Below are 17471 nucleotides of genomic sequence, written 5' to 3'. Positions count from 1 at the left end.
ATGGCCGACAGGAGATCTACGGGTGAAAACGGTCAGATTTGTGAGATGTTGGATTTGTGGTTATGCACTGAACAGGCGCATAAATATAAAACAAAAAGAAGGGAGGCCATCACATCAGCCCACCATAGCTCCATTACAGACGCAGACTCTGAATGGTGTGGTGCCCGCCCGGGATACCCCTGCTGCCTATGTTCCAGGGGAGAATCCATGGGCTCCTCAGTACCTCCCCCATGATGCTTGGTGGCAGCCTCCCTGGCAGACGATGGTGGTGTCTCAGTTTCCCGCAGGGCTCCATGGGAGATGGAGTTCTCCACAGCCCTGTTGGGATCTGGGGTGGCCACCAGGGGGTGCTGCATGGGTCCCTGAGCCGGCCTGGACAAATCTACAGCCCCGCCCAGAAGTGTAATCAGGAACAGGTGATCAAGCACCTGGAGCGCTTCCGGGTGGGCTATAAAAAGGACCAGCATCCACCACTCAGGGGCCACAATTGGGAGGAAGAGGGCGAGGTTGCCTTGGAGAAATGGTGGTGCCAGAAGAAGGGTTGTGATTTGTGTTGTGCCTGGGGGGTTCACGGGGAAGAAATAAAGTCTTTGTGTTTTTGCGCGTGCCTCTGTGTAAGTCTGTGCCAGGTCGGGCGCTATATAGCGCCTTTATTCACAATGGTTATCTGCACATCAGGTCACCTAAACATCGACTGAAATGATTACGATATGCTAACGCCCACCTGAGAGAGTCACCACGGGGCACACAGCCTTTTCTTCTGTGTGTTGTGCCCACGTGACCACACGGTGACACCTGAACTATTCCGAAGTGACGTTTGCACTGTTTTGTGTTTTTTGTATCTCGCACCCTCATACCCCTTTATCGTAAGAGCATCGCTTATCTACTATGAAGCTGGTTTTAAATCAAAAGAGGTTGAAGTGGCAAAAGAAATTGGCAACTGCGCTGCTGCAACAAAATTCAATGAAACTGGTGCGTCTCCCACCAGTCTTCCTCGGCGAGCGTCGTCCTCTTCCTCCCGACTCTCAGAGTGACGTGAGAGGCCCCCTTCTTTTATGTTGGACCCTGGAGTGCTTCTGGTGCTACGGTACTGAATGGCAGACAGCACTTTTCTGGGTTCCGTGGATGCCCTCCATACAGTGGCAGGTCTTCACCCAGCAGCACCCTCTGGTGGCACCTGAGGACCCCAACAAGATCGCCTCTCCAAACTACAAGTCCCGTGAAACCCTGCAGGTGCCCATACTGGTCCAGGCCAGAGGAGCTCTGCCACCTCTCGTACTGGTGGCTGTCATTTCTGTGATTGTTTCACACCAACGAGGGTAAGAATTGAAAACCATCCCATGCTGGGGTCCTTATATTTCCATGCCAGTCCACACCAATGGCATTCACAGCCTGACTAAAATAAAAACCTTGAACCGTCTTTGGGGCTGCCAAGTTAACAGACGCCATCTCCCCGTTGGTCAAGTATCTCGTTTGGACGCCTCGTCTTCTGAGTATTAATATCGTGGACGTGCTTGTTGGTCCTGACATTTTAAAGGCTGGGCAACTTTTCCATTTTGTGCCCCCTTTTCCCCGTCTTTCCTCACATTTCTTTTCCCTTTTCCTCCCGTCTTCTGGTATTTACGACCAAATCATTTTTTGGTTTCTTTGAGCTGCTGCAGTCTGCTCATTTCATCTCTCCGGGGACCCCCCATTTTTTTTATCTTCCCTTTTGCGTCTCTCTCTCTCTCTCTCGCTCTCTCTTGTAGTCTAGAAGCCCCCAGGGTTATATTCCGCCTAACACCCCCACCCCAGATTCATGAGGTAATAACACTGCGTCTCCTCTGCCGGGTGTGAAGGCCATCCTGCTAGGTGACAGATGGCACCATTTTTTTTTTTTGTCTCCGTGTGAAGTGAAAGTTTCAGAAGCAGCAGCCGCTAACTGGGGAGGCCAGGCGCCCGGCGACCTCCACCTGCTCTTACCTGAGTGGCATTTTAATCGACGACTCGGACTTTCAAATGCAATTTACATCGAGTTCCTGCATAATGCGCTTTCGGGTCCCAAAGGACGTCATCCCTATTTGCACTTTAATCATTAGACCAAAATCGCGATGCCATCTCCGGGGTAAAGAAATGATTGGCTAATCCCGCACATCCTAAATAGAATCTTCAGGAGCCCCCCGAGCTGAGCTTCTCATATGGAAATTAAATATATGGAAATGATATTGAAAAGAAAATAATCGCAATGTTTACAGGAAAAAGCAGTCAATGTGGAAAATACTCGGTGCTGGGCAGCACGTTGGGGGTGTAAGCTGGGTGCCATCGGGGTCTCCTCGTCTTCATGTGGCATTGTCCCTGTGCTGGGCTGTGAACAGTAACCTGACCCAAGGGGAGCCCCTGTGATGAGCTGGCACCCCCCAACATGTTAGAATAACGGACCACCGAGCCCAACAAGTGCATTTGGGGGGCACGACCCCTGAAAGGCTGAGGATCACTGATTTACGACTCCTGCTTGCACGTCTTAGTGTCTGTGAGACGCAATCCAGCAAGTTGGGGTGGGGGGGGTCAGCACCAACAGTCACAATAGTTGAACTTGGAGAATTGTCACCAATGGCCATCGTGGAGCAATGGTGACTACTTAAATGACACACAACAAGCCATCACGAGAGCCAAAGGCAGAGCTGTCAATGTCCCGGTGGTCTATGTGCCTGCACACCGCATTGCTAAAAGTGGGATCCACTCTCTGTATGAGGGGGGGGGCTTTTGGGGGTCTTATTCTGGGTTCAGCCCCTCCAAGTCTGAGTTCACAATTCTCAACTGGAAGATGGTGGGGAGGAGGTGCTGCCACATGTGGAGTGGAGTTTTAAATATCTTGGGGGTCTTGAGAGGCGAAGGGAGCGGGAGATCGACAGACGGATCAGAGCGGCATCAGCAGTTACGCAGTGCGGTAAGAAAGAAGACGACAGACACCCCGTGTACGGCGAGATATGCAAAAATAAAGAAAAGGGGCGGAGCTCAAAATTGAGGGTGAGAAAAGGAAGAGGTGGAGTCAGGGTGGGCGGAACAGGAACTGACGTGGCGGTCTGATGGATTCTGGGTATGGGAAGTGATGTCATCAAGAGGCCGGGTCTTTGGGTGAACTGCAGAGGAACGAGAGGGCAGAGGATTAAGTGAGAGCGCCAAGCCCTGGACACATCTTGGTAGTTGAACCTGTAAACTGCCCCCCATGGGCACATGTGTGACAGAGGATGTTGTACCTACTTAGTCCTGGTGAAGAGAGGGCAAAGCCAAAAAGCAGAGCCTTCAGTTTACTGGTTGGTCTATGGTGATGACCTAAAAAACTAGAAGATGTGACAGAAGATGTGACAGGGTGTCAGGGTGAGGAGGGCCGAGACTTGAGAGGAGACTCCTGAGCTGAGGGGCTTTAACACTGTGACTCTGCTGAGCTCTCGTCCATCATCACATGTGGTGCCCCCTCTCTGCTGCCACATTCCATATATCCCATCATCTTCGTGTTTAGCCGTAGTCCCCCCTCTGCCAGCCGTGTTGTGCCAGGAGCTCGAGGTTTGGACACGTTTTCATACCTTAGCCCATTGCACAATGTCAACCATGTGCGTCTGAAGATCCCCTTCTAGGCTCTTCTGGGGGTCATCTGCACTAAGGTGGCACCATCACTAATGGTGTCATCTCATTTCTCAAATGCAGTGCTCAGAAAATGCCCAGTGAGGGCAATTGGCTCTGCAACCACCATAGAAATACGGAAGCCCCAGAGAAGGACGTCTCAATCCAGACCTGAACTTCATGGAGGACGGTGCCTCCTGTCAAAGACCCCCCTCAGCTGAGAAGGCTGCCGATAGTTTGGTTATTTTTGCTGTTTTGTGCGGTCAAGTGCCAGTTTAATTTGACGATAATCAAATTAGGATTAAAAGGGGATTCCCGGCTGCCCCCATCCCCCTGACATTTCATTGGAGCCCCTCTTGTGTCTCACCACCCATCGAAAACAAATCTAGCAGAACGGAAAAAGAGAACAGAAGCAGAAACTGAGCCAGAAATCAAAGACTTGATGACAAGCGTAGCAAGAAGTGGGCATCTGTTGGCAAAGAGAGTCACTGATCTTAACTTTACAGACGATGCTGTGATCTTCATGGAGTCAGTGGAGGCTCTGATTGGGGGTCTCGAGAGGCTGAGGGCCTGGGATTGTGAGGGTCCTGATTAAAACCAAGATCAGGCTTTTAATGACCTCTTGGGCACGGCCATCAGCAGAGTGTCTGTCTGTGCAGAGAGTGTCCTGTGACCTGACATTCATGTGACTCTGGTGACTCTTTATATAAGGGGGAGGGGGGGGTCATGAGGTCACCAGAAAGGAGTGTGTGGCAATAGGACGAAGGTCCAAGTCTTTATAGTCCTGGTGCTCCCTGTTTGCGAGATGACCTGAGATGAAGACTCGACTCCTTCATGTGCGTCTCTTCAGAGGGTCCTCGGGTCCCGCTCGTCATGGAGACCCGAATGAGGCACATGACCTGCATTGTGATGGGGTGTCAGTTATGGCACTACGGCCATGTGGCTTGATTACCCGAGGGTCATCCGGCTCATTATTGAGGACCCGAGTGGCTGGGCTAGGCCAAGGGGATGCCCACGTAACACCTGGCTGCGGCACATAGAGGGTCATTTCCTGGGGGTGGGACTGGACTGCCTGTCTTCCCTGAGGGGTTGCCAGTTGGGATCCTGAGCTGTGTTGTTGTGTGGAGGGTGCGTCAATGTGCTGTCCTTGTCCTGGTGCTTCCTGTTTATGATACATGGACGCTGTCCAGTGACCTGAGATGAAGACTCGACTCCTTCATGTGTGTCTCTTCAGAGGGTCCTTGGGTCCCGCTGGTCATGGATCTCGAATGAAGCACATGGCGTCAGTTACGGCACATTGTTGAGGAACTGAGGCCAAGAGGATGGCCACGTAACACTTGGCTGTGGCACATAGAGGGTCATTTCTGGAGGGTAGGACTGGACCACGCTTTTGCCTAGGGGTTTGCCAACCAGAATCCTGAGCTGTTTTGTTGTGCCAGTGCCAACTCCCCGACCTGACCTGACCTGACCAATAGCAAGAAGTGGGCCGACTGCTGTAAAGCAGATTTTTAACAATGGAGTCGGAGTGGGACACCGGGAACAAGGGGGAGATTTCACTGGAGACGCGATCCGCTCTACGCCAGCCTCAGAAATCTCTCTAAGCAGCTCAGAGGAGTCAGACGAGCTGGCAGTGGATCTGCAGCAAGCTGATTAGGAGCTCCGGCCGCAGGCTTTGTTTGTTCCCTGATATTTCTAATCTTCGCCTGAAAAAGACCAAAGGAGTCGTTCACGTTCTTCTGCGGAAAAGGCCACGGGACGTGTCTGGCGGGGCTTAATCAAGTGGTCAATCACACCGAACAGGCGTTTAGGCTTCTCGTTGTCATCGTCACTAAGTGATAAGCGTCTCGGATTTACCCCTAAAAGGTGTACTGAAGAATCTGTCCAACCCCAGAGGAGGACACGGCGAGGATTTAGTGAGCATCCCACACCCAGGGAGGAAGAGGAGGAGGAGGTGACGTTTGACAAAGGATGACATCGCGGCACCCATGGCACTCATCGGGTCATTTTGTAGTTTCCTCAGAACGCACGATGACATTTTGTCAGTTTTTTTACTAACGTTAAGACTTCACCACAAAGATTAGAATGAGAATGATAGTCAAAGTAGAACGAGAAAAAGACGAGTAAGGAGAATATTATGGGGTAGGATGTTGAGCGAAACTCCTCATAATTGTTGCCACTTTTCAACAACATCTCTCTCTTTTTATATGTCTGTCTGTCTGTCTGGCTGTCCTTCTGTCTGTACGCCTTTCACGAGAAAACTACTTCATGGATTTTGATTCTGTAATTTGCTTGAACCTTCTGGTTGATTTTGTGACTCTTATCGCCTAAGTATCAGAGTTCAGTGGCGGTGCCGATTTATTTGCAAGAATTCAAGAGAGAGGCTGCAGGCTGAGGGGACTAGGAGGCGGGGCCTCAGGAGTGGGGAGCAGGGCGGGGGTCTCAGGAGTGGTGGAGTGGGCAGGGCCTCAGGAGTGGGGAATAGGAAGCGGGACCTCTGAAGTGGGCGTGGTCTCAGGAGGGATGGGGCCTGGGGAGTAGGAGGCGGGGCCTCTGAAGTGGGTGTGGTCTCAGGAGGGAAGGGGCCTCAGGAGTGGAGAGTGGGGCAAGGCCTCAGGAATGGGGAGCAGGGCGGGGCCTCAGGAGTGGGGAGCAGGGCGGGGGTCTCAGGAGTGGTGGAGTGGGCAGGGCCTCAGGAGTGGTGAGTAGGAGGCGGGGCCTCTGAAGTGGGCGTGGTCTCAGGAGGGAAGGGGCCTCAGGAGTAGAGAGTGGGGCGGGGCCTCAGGAGTGGAGAGCGGGGCAGGGCCTCAGGAGTGGGGAGCAGCTCACCAGCCTCAGGGCGTACTTTACCTCTGCTTAGCTAGCGAACAAGAGAACTCCGTAACGGAATTAGATTGGGTTTTTTTTCTAGAATTTGCTTGAATATTCCAGTTGATTTTGCGAATCATAGTTCGCTTGCAGTACCGATTTATTTGCACGAATCCGAGAGAGACACAGTAGGTCGAAGGGGGTTGGGGACCCTCCTCACTCATACTCCAGCCTCGGGACGTGTACCTTACCTCCTCTACTTAACAGATTTAGATTGGGTTTCTTTCTAGAATTTTCTTGAACATTCCGGTTCTTTTTGCGTCTTCTCTAATTGTGCTCATAGTTCGCTTGTGGTACTGACTTATTTGCACGAATCCCAAAAACAGGCTGCGGGCCGAGGGCAGGGGAGCCAGCCTCCTCACTCATGCGCCAGCCTCTCACCACATGTTGGAGCGCACCATAGCTAGTGAAACCTGTTTGTTCAGCAGACGTTACCATCTACAGATTGTTAAGAAGTAACGTTTGGCGTTTTTGAGAGAGATCAGAGCTCCGTGTTTTTAGAGGGTACCTGCTATCACGACCACGCAGGGGACACTCTCCCGTCAGAGCTGATCATGATCAGATACAGTGCCAGTGTTTGATGTGGCAGCGTACCCACCCTTCTCTTGGCCACACAGCTCCATTCTCCCTCCTGATAGTAAAACCACAAATATTGTAAATCAAGACCCCCTGGGATATGAAAGAGGAGAGAGAGGTTAGGAGCGGGCGCTGATACAGCACAGTGGCGCACCCACCACATGACAAACCAGCTCAGGATCCCAGATTAGGACCCGAGTGCAGCCATGTAATGGAACCAGTGGGAGGTTTTAATGGCGGCTGGAGTGCCAATTCTGCCACCAACCCCCAAGTTGTTCCCTGCAGGTTGGAGGGTCCACATGCAGGGCTGGGTGCAGATTAACGTCACACCCTGGACCGAGCAATGGCAGGTTAAGGGCCTCGCTCAGAGTCCCATTTGTCGTTTACGGTATTCAAACCGACATCCTTCTGGTTACCAGTGCACATCCGCGTCCACCTGATACAAAAGCTATCAATATAAATTCTTCTCCATACAGTTTTTTTAATTGATTTTTAAAGCTTGTCCTGTTTCACTACGACGCGGGCAAAGCCGCGGGCACAGCTAGCCGAGGATAAAACGAGCACCGAGATGAAAAGGCCGAGATGCACACACACACTCTGGATGAGAGTTAAACCTGTGGTGTGTACACAGTAAGAGTCCTTTAAAAATCAGGAGCCCGCTGCTATGCTACAAACCTGTCATCCTCTGTCCAGCAGGGGGCGCTCCTGAGCCCCAAACCACAGAGCCAGTAATGCCTAACACAAAGTTCTGCCGCCCGCTGCCATGTGAGATGGTGGGCTCCTTTTCAAACAAGACCCGGGACTGTTTCCAGTGTCACTGCCCTGCATGTCGGGAGCACTTCCAGGTCACATGGAACGCAGTATTGTCTTCCCCTGACTGCAGCGCCCTCTGGTGGACCCCTAATGACCCTGACTGGCTCCAATTCCCATGGCGCCCTATGGGTGTCCTGATTGGGGTCTGCCTTGAGGGACGCTGCCCCCTTTCCATGTTGGGAGTATGAAGTGTTAACTGGAATCCACTTTCTCCCAGTCCATTCATTACAGAGCAATCCCAGCCGAGATGAAGATTACAAGGCTCTCTGGCCCGGCTGTGTCTCCAGTCCAGCGGTCCTTCCGTTATGGTGTCGGGATGCCCGTCTGTCCTCCGTGGCACTTACAGTGTTAGGGTTCAAAGTAAATGAACCAAAACTGGCTCTCCTATGGCATCGCTTGGCAGGGCCGCTGTGGCACCTTTGGGTGCGTCTTTTCTTTTCGAGAGGTGGTTTTGGTGTAAAGCGCAGTGAGTGGTGCAAACCTCCTAACTGGTTTGTCTGTTTATTTTTTAGGGCACAATTGCCTCCCTCCTTTCCGTACTTTCTTTTCTCGGGTGGGTTTTTAGCTTCTGTATTATAAGAAGTGGGGGTCCCCCATTCCAGCTTGTGGCGCCAAGGAGCAGCTGGACCTGCTGAGGCCGCCATGTTGTGCCACACAAGCCTGCTTTCATATCTCAAAGGCTCATCGTGAGTTGCTTCGGCGTGTTCCTTGTGGCTTGCCTCTGAGCACCAATGATTTCTTAGATATGAACATCTCCCTGTTGCCCGCTTCCCGGCGGAGCACAAAACGCGCGCATCTATGACGAGAAAAACATCAGGAAAGAAAAAAAAAAAAGGAAAAAAATCAAACCCCCTCCTGCCCTCTTTGGAACTTTTTTCCACCAGCAGCTTGTTAAACAAGTTTGTGAAACGGCAATCAATAAGACACAAAGAACGGCGCGCGGCTCACACGGCATGGACTTCAATTGCGCTCCCTCCATCCTTCTGTGCGCTCGCCTCGCTGTTTTCTGCACTTTCGCTTTGTCTTTTTCGGTCTTAATGAAGGGCCTTTGGCTGCCTCAGCTGATTCAGGATCTGACAGACTGAATGAAAAAGCACACGCAGTCATCTGAGATCATCGCTGCCAGGCTACGAGGGGGCACCCGTTAATTCCCCTTTGTACCGATCCCCACTTGATCCAATGTCATGAACGGTGACTGGCAGGTGCCCCTGCCTCTTGGGGGACCACAACAGAACACAACCAATGAGAGTTACGTGAGCAGATTAAATAAAGAGAATCCAAAATATGACACCCCTGGCACCACCTTTATCTGCGCCAATGCGTTTCCTCCAGAGTGGTCTGCGTGGGTAGCGACATTCATTCATTCTGCAAAGGAGGCTGAGCTGTTGCACTGGCTGTTTGCTCCATCAGGGGGCATCGCTTCTGAGGTGGTCACACAGGCTCAATCGCCTCTAGAAGACCACCAGTTGGTCGAGAGCTTCCTTCAGCAGGGTCCATAGAGTCGGACAGGCGGGACTTGGGCTCCGTGTGTTCACATTTTGAGTTTATTTTCAGGCGGATGCCGCTCACCCAATGCTACGGTGTACATCTCCCGTCGGTGCTGGGACCTCATTGAGACAGATGGCGGGGCGAACCATCAGGGTCAGGACTTGGGGTTTTCAGCACTGATGTTGAGGCCATATGGGTGGGTGACATTCACGATGTCACACAGGATGTCTGTGGCCTCAGCGTCACAGTCTGCGAGAACAGCACAGTCGTCAGCAAGCATTACATCTGCAAATGGAGGCAAATACAGTAGAAGTACGAGTGATTCTTATACAACACTGAATGTCAGTGGATTGGCACGCTGGCACTGAGGACCTTCAGCCAACGGATCAATCTGCAGAAGTGTGGCAAGAAATGTGACGGGGGGCTCCTAAATACCAAGGGGCAATACACCAATATAGCGCCTCACGGGGACTGGGACTGCCAAGGCAGAAGGGATCTGTCATTTAGTCATCAATCTATCTATCTATCTATCTATCTATCTATCTATCTATCTATGATATAGTGCCTTATCTATCTATCTATCTATCTATCTATCTATCTATCTATCTATCTATCTATCTATCTATGATATAATATAGTGCCTTATCTATCTATCTATCTATCTATCTATCTTTTTGTACTCTACTGTACTATTTAACAAATATAAAGGACGTTTGCTTGTCTCAGCCCCGGACCAGAGGTTTACGGTTTTCCTCTCCTTTATTCTCGACTCGGTGAAAAAGTAAACCTTTAAAAAGCGTGTGTCCCTTTCTTTGGGGCCTAGGTAGGCCTGAAGCCTGCTATTTGTATTTGGCACTAGGCTGCCAAGGGTGAAGCTTATCCAGTAAGCCCAGTCTGACTTTTTCTGGTTTTCTGAGGCCTGCAGCCATTTTTGTGTTTTGTTGTGACGTATCATTTTGTTCTCATTTTTTTATTGTCACATTTCACAGTATGTTATTGATTTAGTTTTGTCTGTAATGTTATGTGTATGCACGGTGTAATTAGTAGTTTGTGAAGCTTATTATTGTATGTTATTTGCACTCGTAAACTTGAGTCCGCACTCCGGAGTCAGCACTCAATGAAGGACGCTGTACACAAATAAACAGAACTGAAGTGAAGGTGAAGGCAGGAAGGTGTTTTGTGAGAAATGCCATTAAAACGAACACTGGAGTTACTGTAGGGTCTGATTTACAGTGCAGGTCTAGCTGGCCCAACTCCAGTGACGTTTAGAGGAATGTGCAGCCATCTGCTAAACACTTGAAAGTGGAAAACAGAGTGTAGTCATCTGAATGGCTCATTGCTCAGCACTGACGTAGAGTGGGCAGCGTGTGGGCGAGGCTGTGTGTGCCACTTGTGATTCTACACTCACGTTGTGCCCGTGAAGCAGGCGCTTTAACTCTCGGCCTGTTGTTCTGGGCCAGCGTTCCGCTCTTCCAGCTGTTTGCTTCCCTCTTTCTCAGTTGACCCCCCCATCCCCCTCAACTCTCCAGATGTTCTTAATGAGTAGAATTTGCTTCACTGGAGGGTCCAACCCCCAAACAGCTGTTCATTGTCTATTTCTCCTATTCAACCATTCAGACTTTCAGTTCTGTTTAGACTGACAGGCTTCTTATAGTCTTATAGGCTAAAACGTGACAAGCCCCGCCCTCGTTATCTTACCTGCCAATAGAAATGCTGCTGGAGGCTAAAATGTAACAAGCCCCACCCTCGTTATTTTACCTGCCAATAGAAATGCTGCTAGAGGCTAAAATGTGACAAGCCCCACCCTCTTCATCAAGTCTACCAATAGAAATGCTGCTGCAAACTAAAATGTGACAAGCCCCGCCCTTATTATCTTACCTGCCAATAGAAATGGGCTAAAATGTGATAAGTCCTGCCCTCGTTATCTTACCTGCCAATAGAAATAAGTTAAATTGTGATAAGCCCCGCCCTCGTTATCTTACCTGCCAATAGAAATGCTGCTGGAGGCTAAAATGTAACAAGCCCTTCCCTTGTTTTCTAATCTGCCAATAAAAATGCTGCTCAAGACTAAAATGTAACAAGCCCCACCCTCTTCATCAAGTATACCAAGAGAAATGCTGCTGCAGTCTAAAATGTGTCAAGCCCCGCCCTCATTATCTTACCTGCCAATAGAAATACTGCTGGAGGCCTAAATGTGACAAGCCCCACCCTCATTATCATACCTGCTAATAGAAATGGGCTAAAATGTAAAAAGCCCTTCCCTAGTTTTCTAATCTGCCAATAGAAATGAAAATGTGACAAGCTCCACCCTCTTTGTCTATTAATAAACAAATGTAAAGGAAGTTTGCTTGTCTCAGCCCTGGACCAGAGGTTTATGGTTTTCCCCTCCTTCTCCTTCTTGACACTGTGAAAGAATGCACATTTTTAAAAAGCATTAGTCCCTAGTTTGGGGTCTAGGTGGGCCTGGAGCCTGCTATTTGTGTTCGAGACCCCCTGGCGTTTCAGTTTAGAAGTCAGAAGCCTGGAAATCATTTGAGCGGGTGAAGCTCACTTTAGCTCTACTGGGTATGCTGGTGCCTGCTGGTGCCTGCTGACTCAGAGTGCACGTCTTGTTCATGGGACAACATGAAATGGAGGGGGATTGGACCAATCAAAAGGGCAACACAGTGCCACACCCTCTCCTCGTTATCCCACCTTTAAGATGGTCCAGATCCCACCCATGTGCTGCCCTCTATCTGCCCCTGTAAACTTGTACTCGATAAGAGCTTTAGACATCTGGATGCACACCTGGAGGTCTGGGGTGGTGGCTTCTCTGGCAGGGTGGCCGGCAAGGCCCTTTTGTCTCGACTGAATCTTTGAAAGGACGGAGGCCCAACATTCGTCTCCTACTCTCCTTTCTTATTTCACAGTACAGGCCCTAACATCCAGCAAGTGTCGAAATCCATTAAATTAAGGCCAGCGTTGTTGTTCGTGTGTCCACCGATCGGCCAGAATCCTCCCTGTGACACAAGGAGAACTTCTTCATTTTATTTCAAGCCTAACAGGGATGTCCTCATCAGATATGAAGCCGAGGGGGGGTCGGCCATTTTCAGTCCCCTACTAATTACTCCCTGCAGCTTTAATAATTACAGTTGTAACGTTTCAAGAGCCTTGAGCTGCGCTTTGCTTCCGGGAGGATTTTTGTCAAATGCCACGTTTTAATAACGAGAGCCAAAGGGCTGGTTTAGCAGAGCAGGTCGATGGTCATACTGGTCTCAGTCACATGACCAGCGTCCAATCCCTGGGACAGTGCAGTTGTCCGGCTCAGTGTTACTCCTTTGTCGTCACCTCAGGCCATTCTGTGGTGGGTCAGGGTGACACATGGAGGTGCCACCTTTTCTTATATATGGCTACCTTTATGGTGCAATGTGCTGCCATATTTCATTGATTTCTATATAGCGCCCTTCCATGTTTAAGCCCAGTGTCCTGTATTCCATTATGAAGCCCACTGAGCTCTGAGGCCCAGGCACCGAGTTACTGCTCTTTTACATAAATCCGACACTTGGCTTTCTAACACTTGCTGTGTGATACGCTTTCCATGTGTCACACTTTGCTGTTTTTTGTTTTTACCTTTCAGATGCTTCATTGACAGTGAGGTGGTGCACAAGGCCTGGCTGAACCGCTCCAACATCCTCTTCACGGGCAACGACAAGTGGTCATTGGACCCTCGGGTGACGGTCATCAGCAACAACAAGAGTGAGTTTTCTATTAAGATCAACAACGTCAGCGTGATCGACGAGGGGACTTACACCTGTTCGTATCAGTCACGCAACGAACCGCGGACGGCCCACGTCTACCTCATCGTGCAAGGTAAGTGGCGAGGGGCGTGTGTGCGCACTGGGCCAATCAGAGCCGCGGCTCACGTCGTTGGCGGCCACCAATTAAACCCCAACTGCCATGTGCTGGGACGTCCAGATCTGTCTGCCTATCAAAATGATTTGAGATCTGGATTGGGGGAAAATTCTGAGGGGTCAAGGGTTCTAAATCTGGAGCTTATCTTGAGGATCTGGGGCCTATCTGTGGATTATGGGGCCTGTCCCGAAGATATGGGGTCTGTCTTTTGTCTGAGATATGGGGCCTATCGTTGGAGCCTGGGGCCTACCTCTGTCATGTGAGGCCTATTAGTGAGTTCTGAGGCCTACATCAGTGACCTGGGCCTATCAAGAGGATTTAGGGGCCTGTCCTAAAGATATGGGGTCTGTCTTTTCTTTAGGCCCTAGAGTGTGGGTTCTGGGGTCTATCGTGAGGATTTTGGACTGTCCTGAAGATATGTGGACTGTCTTTTATTTGGGTTCTGGGGCCTATCCTTAGGGTGTGGGCCTACCTCTGTGATGTGGGGCCTATGAGTGAGTTCTGAGGCCTACATCAGTGACCAGGGCCTATCAAGAGGATTTAGGGGCCTGTCCTAAAGATATGGGGTCTGTCTTTTCTTTAGGCCCTGGGGCCTATCCCTAGAGTGTGGGTTCTAGGGTCTATCGTGAGGATTTGGGACCGTCCTGAAGATATGTGGACTGTCTTTTATTTGGGTTCTGGGGCCTATCCTTAGGGTGTGGCGCCTATTAGTAGGTTCTGAGGCCTATTTTAGGATTTGGGGCCTGTGTTTTCACTGAGTTCGGGCCCCTTTTTCAGCTCGGCCCCCTTCTTCTTGATTATATCTTTGCCTGAAGGGTCCTGAGTTCCGTGTAAACTTGCATATTGTAATCTTTGTAGTGTGCCAATAGAAGGGGTCATTTTGCTTGACGTCTCACTACAGGGTATCTTCATATCTTCTTCTGCACCTTTAGCTAAGGTGTAAAGCACCTCCAGGTTATTCTTTCTTTGGCTGACGCCTTTTCCAACATTTGACTGGTTTGACTGGTTACATTCCAAACTGGAGCACAGGCTGGTGATGTGACTTACAGTGGTGGGAGCAGTGGGATCAGAGCCCACAGCCTGAGGGTTTGAAGTCCAGCACCCCTGTGCCACACTGCCTCCTGTGCCACCCTGCCCGCTATACCGATGATTCATTTAATATTGCAGTATCTTATGTGGCATCTTTCCAGCTGCCCCCTTTCACAAAGCACTTGGTAAAACATAAAATAACAACACAATGCAGTGCCGCCATACCGACAGAGCAGGACTTTCTGTAGTAGTCAGTGGCCGAGCAGGAGGCGGCAGCTTCAGCCTTTGAACGTCACAGTTAGACTCTCATGTGAGGCCCGGTGGCACAAACACTGACTGGATTGCCAGTTCTGTTCCTAGCACGGGGGTCCTCTCCACATTCATGTGCGGTTTTCTCAAATTTCCTTAAGACGTTTTTAAGCTTCCGTATATTTCTGTGCCCTCAGGGAGCCTTACGTTGGGACGGTTGCTGCCGACATCAGGGTGCCTCCCTCCTCTTGTAAAAGTGAACTCTAAATAAAGGATGGAGCCGTTTGCCTCTTTGATAAAAGTGGTGGCCACAAAGGGGGTCTCGATCTCCTCCGGTCCTTCCAAGCTGAATAACTGAATGTTTTGTTCCTTTATTTTTCTGTCTTTGTCAGTTCCAGCCAAGATTGTGAACATCTCCTCTGACATCTCTGTAAACGAAGGCAGCAACGTCAATCTGTTTTGTCTGGCCATTGGACGCCCAGAGCCCACCATCAAGTGGAAACACAAAGGTAGGTGAAGCCGACCGCGTTGTTTCCTTCTAGCCAAGCGTGTCATCATCAAAAATAACTCACATCTGCAGGACTGGATGCCATCAGTTTGACCTTAAAACGCAACGGCGTAAGAACAAGAAACTGAAGCCTCAGTAGCGTGGCGGGCACCTCAGGAGTCCTCCTCCTCCTCCTCCTCGCCTGCTTCATCACAGTGGGCTTCACTCCAGTAACGTGAGCTGTCACCTTCCTTCCTCCTGTCTGGGCTCGTCTCTCATTTGTAGACGTTCCCCATGTTGGCATCGTGGGCATCTTGTCTCTTTTTGAATTACTAATTTAACATTCATTATGGCTGTTATGTTCATGTCTGTGCCACCAGTAACCCCTGTGACCTGGCATTCGACAATCGTCACCATCTATTATGCATATCGTTAAAGGAGATCAGACGAGGTTGGTGTCAGCAGTGGCAACCATTCATCTGGCCAACCTGGGTGGCACATAAAGCGGCAGAGTGGCATCTCAGTGGTGTTTTTGACATGACAGTTCTGTTGACTCTCGTAGATTTTGCTTTTTTAATATTTGTTGGGAGTACGTCTGTAATTTGAATTCCTTTATTGAATGAGCAGCACTCGAGCAAATACTTCACTGCGCTGCATGTTCACTTGCCTACTCTGGCAATGTTGGGTGAAACTCAACCGCTGGTATTGTGACACCAAAGAGATTGTCATGGCGAGGAAACATTTGACAATAAAAGACATGAAGATAGCCAGTTATGTAGCAAAGGAAGGAATGTTATGGAAAAGTCGAGAAAGAGAAGGGCAGAGGAGAGGCTTTGTCTTCAGTGGCCTCGCCAACTCTCACTCCGCTCACCAACACTCCAGTGCCACGCCAAGTGCCCCTTCCTGCCGCCTTCTTCTCAGGCTAACGGCCATCCATCAAAGTGACAGTGTGGAGAGAGGGGACTAATGGCTGCTTTTGCCAATGACCAGGGAGGCACTGGAGACGTCAGTTTTCAGCCGGGCACGCCATTAATCAAAAGTGTTGTACCTCAGAGAGGCCCACCAGCTCTATTTGTTAGAGTAACATTTTTATAAATTCACTGGTATTGAGTGCAGTCCCCAGAGCTGGGCGGGCCGCAACTCCAGGAGCATCCTGGTAACAATTGTCATTCATTAAGTCTGTGAAGTCACTCGCTAGAAACATACGAATGGCAGCGGGCATCGTGTCAGGGACACAAGGCCATAAGAAGGGAGAAGTCTGCTGTGGCACTGACCCGGGGTCTGTAGGGCACATGGGATGCCACCTTCACCTTCCTGGCTTCACGCACAGACGCATACTGAACTATGGAGTTTGTACCGATGACAATGACATATTCCTGTGGCCCATTTTAGATAGATAGGCAGAGAGATGTGCAAGGTGCTATATAAGTGATAAATAAATATGAAAGGCACTATATAATCGATAGAAAGGAAAGAATGTGTATAATAGATAAATATGAAAGGGACGATGTAATAGGTTAGGGTTAGGGAAAGGAAAGGACTGCCTCTATATAATAGATAGCAATACAGACAGATGATACGAAAGGCGCTATACAACTGATACAAAGCAAAGGATCTTTATAACTGAGAGATCTAATAATGTAATGGCTGGAGAAAAGGAAATCCTCTGTCTAACTAATAGATAGAATATATGATGGCATTAAATAAAAGATACAAACTAAAAACTGTTTAGAATGGATGGATGGATGTACAAGGCACTACATACAAATGTATCTGTTTATTTATATAACAAATACTAATGGAAGTTTCTAAATAGTAGGCAAGCATGAAATGTGCTATATGATAGATAGATAGATAGATAGATAGATAGATAGATAGATAGATAGATAGATAGGATGATACTGATTAAGTGCCTTTCCTATCTATCAATCTGTGGTAGATAGGAGGCGCTCTCGCTCCCTTGAACCCCTGTCCACGACTCCAGACACCAGGTAAAAGTCCACAATTCGACTTTATTTTGTTGCCACAGTGCACAAAGCACACTCTTATCCACAATACTCATATACTACACAATAATCATTAACAAACCAATCCTCCAGTCCTTTTATAATCCCGGACCCGGAAGTGTTCTCAATCCCCAGTCCATGTGATCCTCAATCACTTCCGGGTCAGGTAAAAGTTCTTTCTTCACCCCGAAGCTCGCTCTTCCTATGACAAGCTTTCGGGTCATAGGGCACAAATGAGTCCTCGGTCCTCCCTGCAGCCCCCTCTTGCGGCCCCTGAGGTATCCAGCAGGGCTGAGAATAAAAACTACACCGTCCATGAGTCCCTGCTGGTCTTCGGGGCACCTCCATACTGCAGGGAGGGCTCCATCTAGTGGCCTGGGGGTATTGGCCGGGATGATAAGCTGGCCAAATATCACACTATCTACACATACAGTATGTATATATTTATATATTTGAGGCTACAGATC

General features: G+C 49.5%; 1 protein-coding gene across 1 annotated transcript in view; it reads left to right on the top strand.

The window, feature by feature from the left end:
- The window catches only part of iglon5 (IgLON family member 5), a 387846-nt gene that overhangs the window by 346891 nt on the left and 23484 nt on the right, over nt 1–17471 (top strand). Inside the window, exons 3-4 of the mRNA XM_039770576.1 lie at nt 12959–13191; nt 14904–15020. Coding sequence (XP_039626510.1) covers nt 12959–13191; nt 14904–15020 — 350 coding nt within the window. The remainder of the gene's footprint in view (nt 1–12958; nt 13192–14903; nt 15021–17471) is intronic.

The sequence above is a fragment of the Polypterus senegalus genome, chromosome 12, assembly GCF_016835505.1.
Source record: "Polypterus senegalus isolate Bchr_013 chromosome 12, ASM1683550v1, whole genome shotgun sequence".
NCBI lineage: Eukaryota > Metazoa > Chordata > Cladistia > Polypteriformes > Polypteridae > Polypterus > Polypterus senegalus.
The sequence above is the reverse complement of the archived record's forward strand: the minus strand, read 5'-3'. Positions and strand labels throughout refer to the sequence as shown.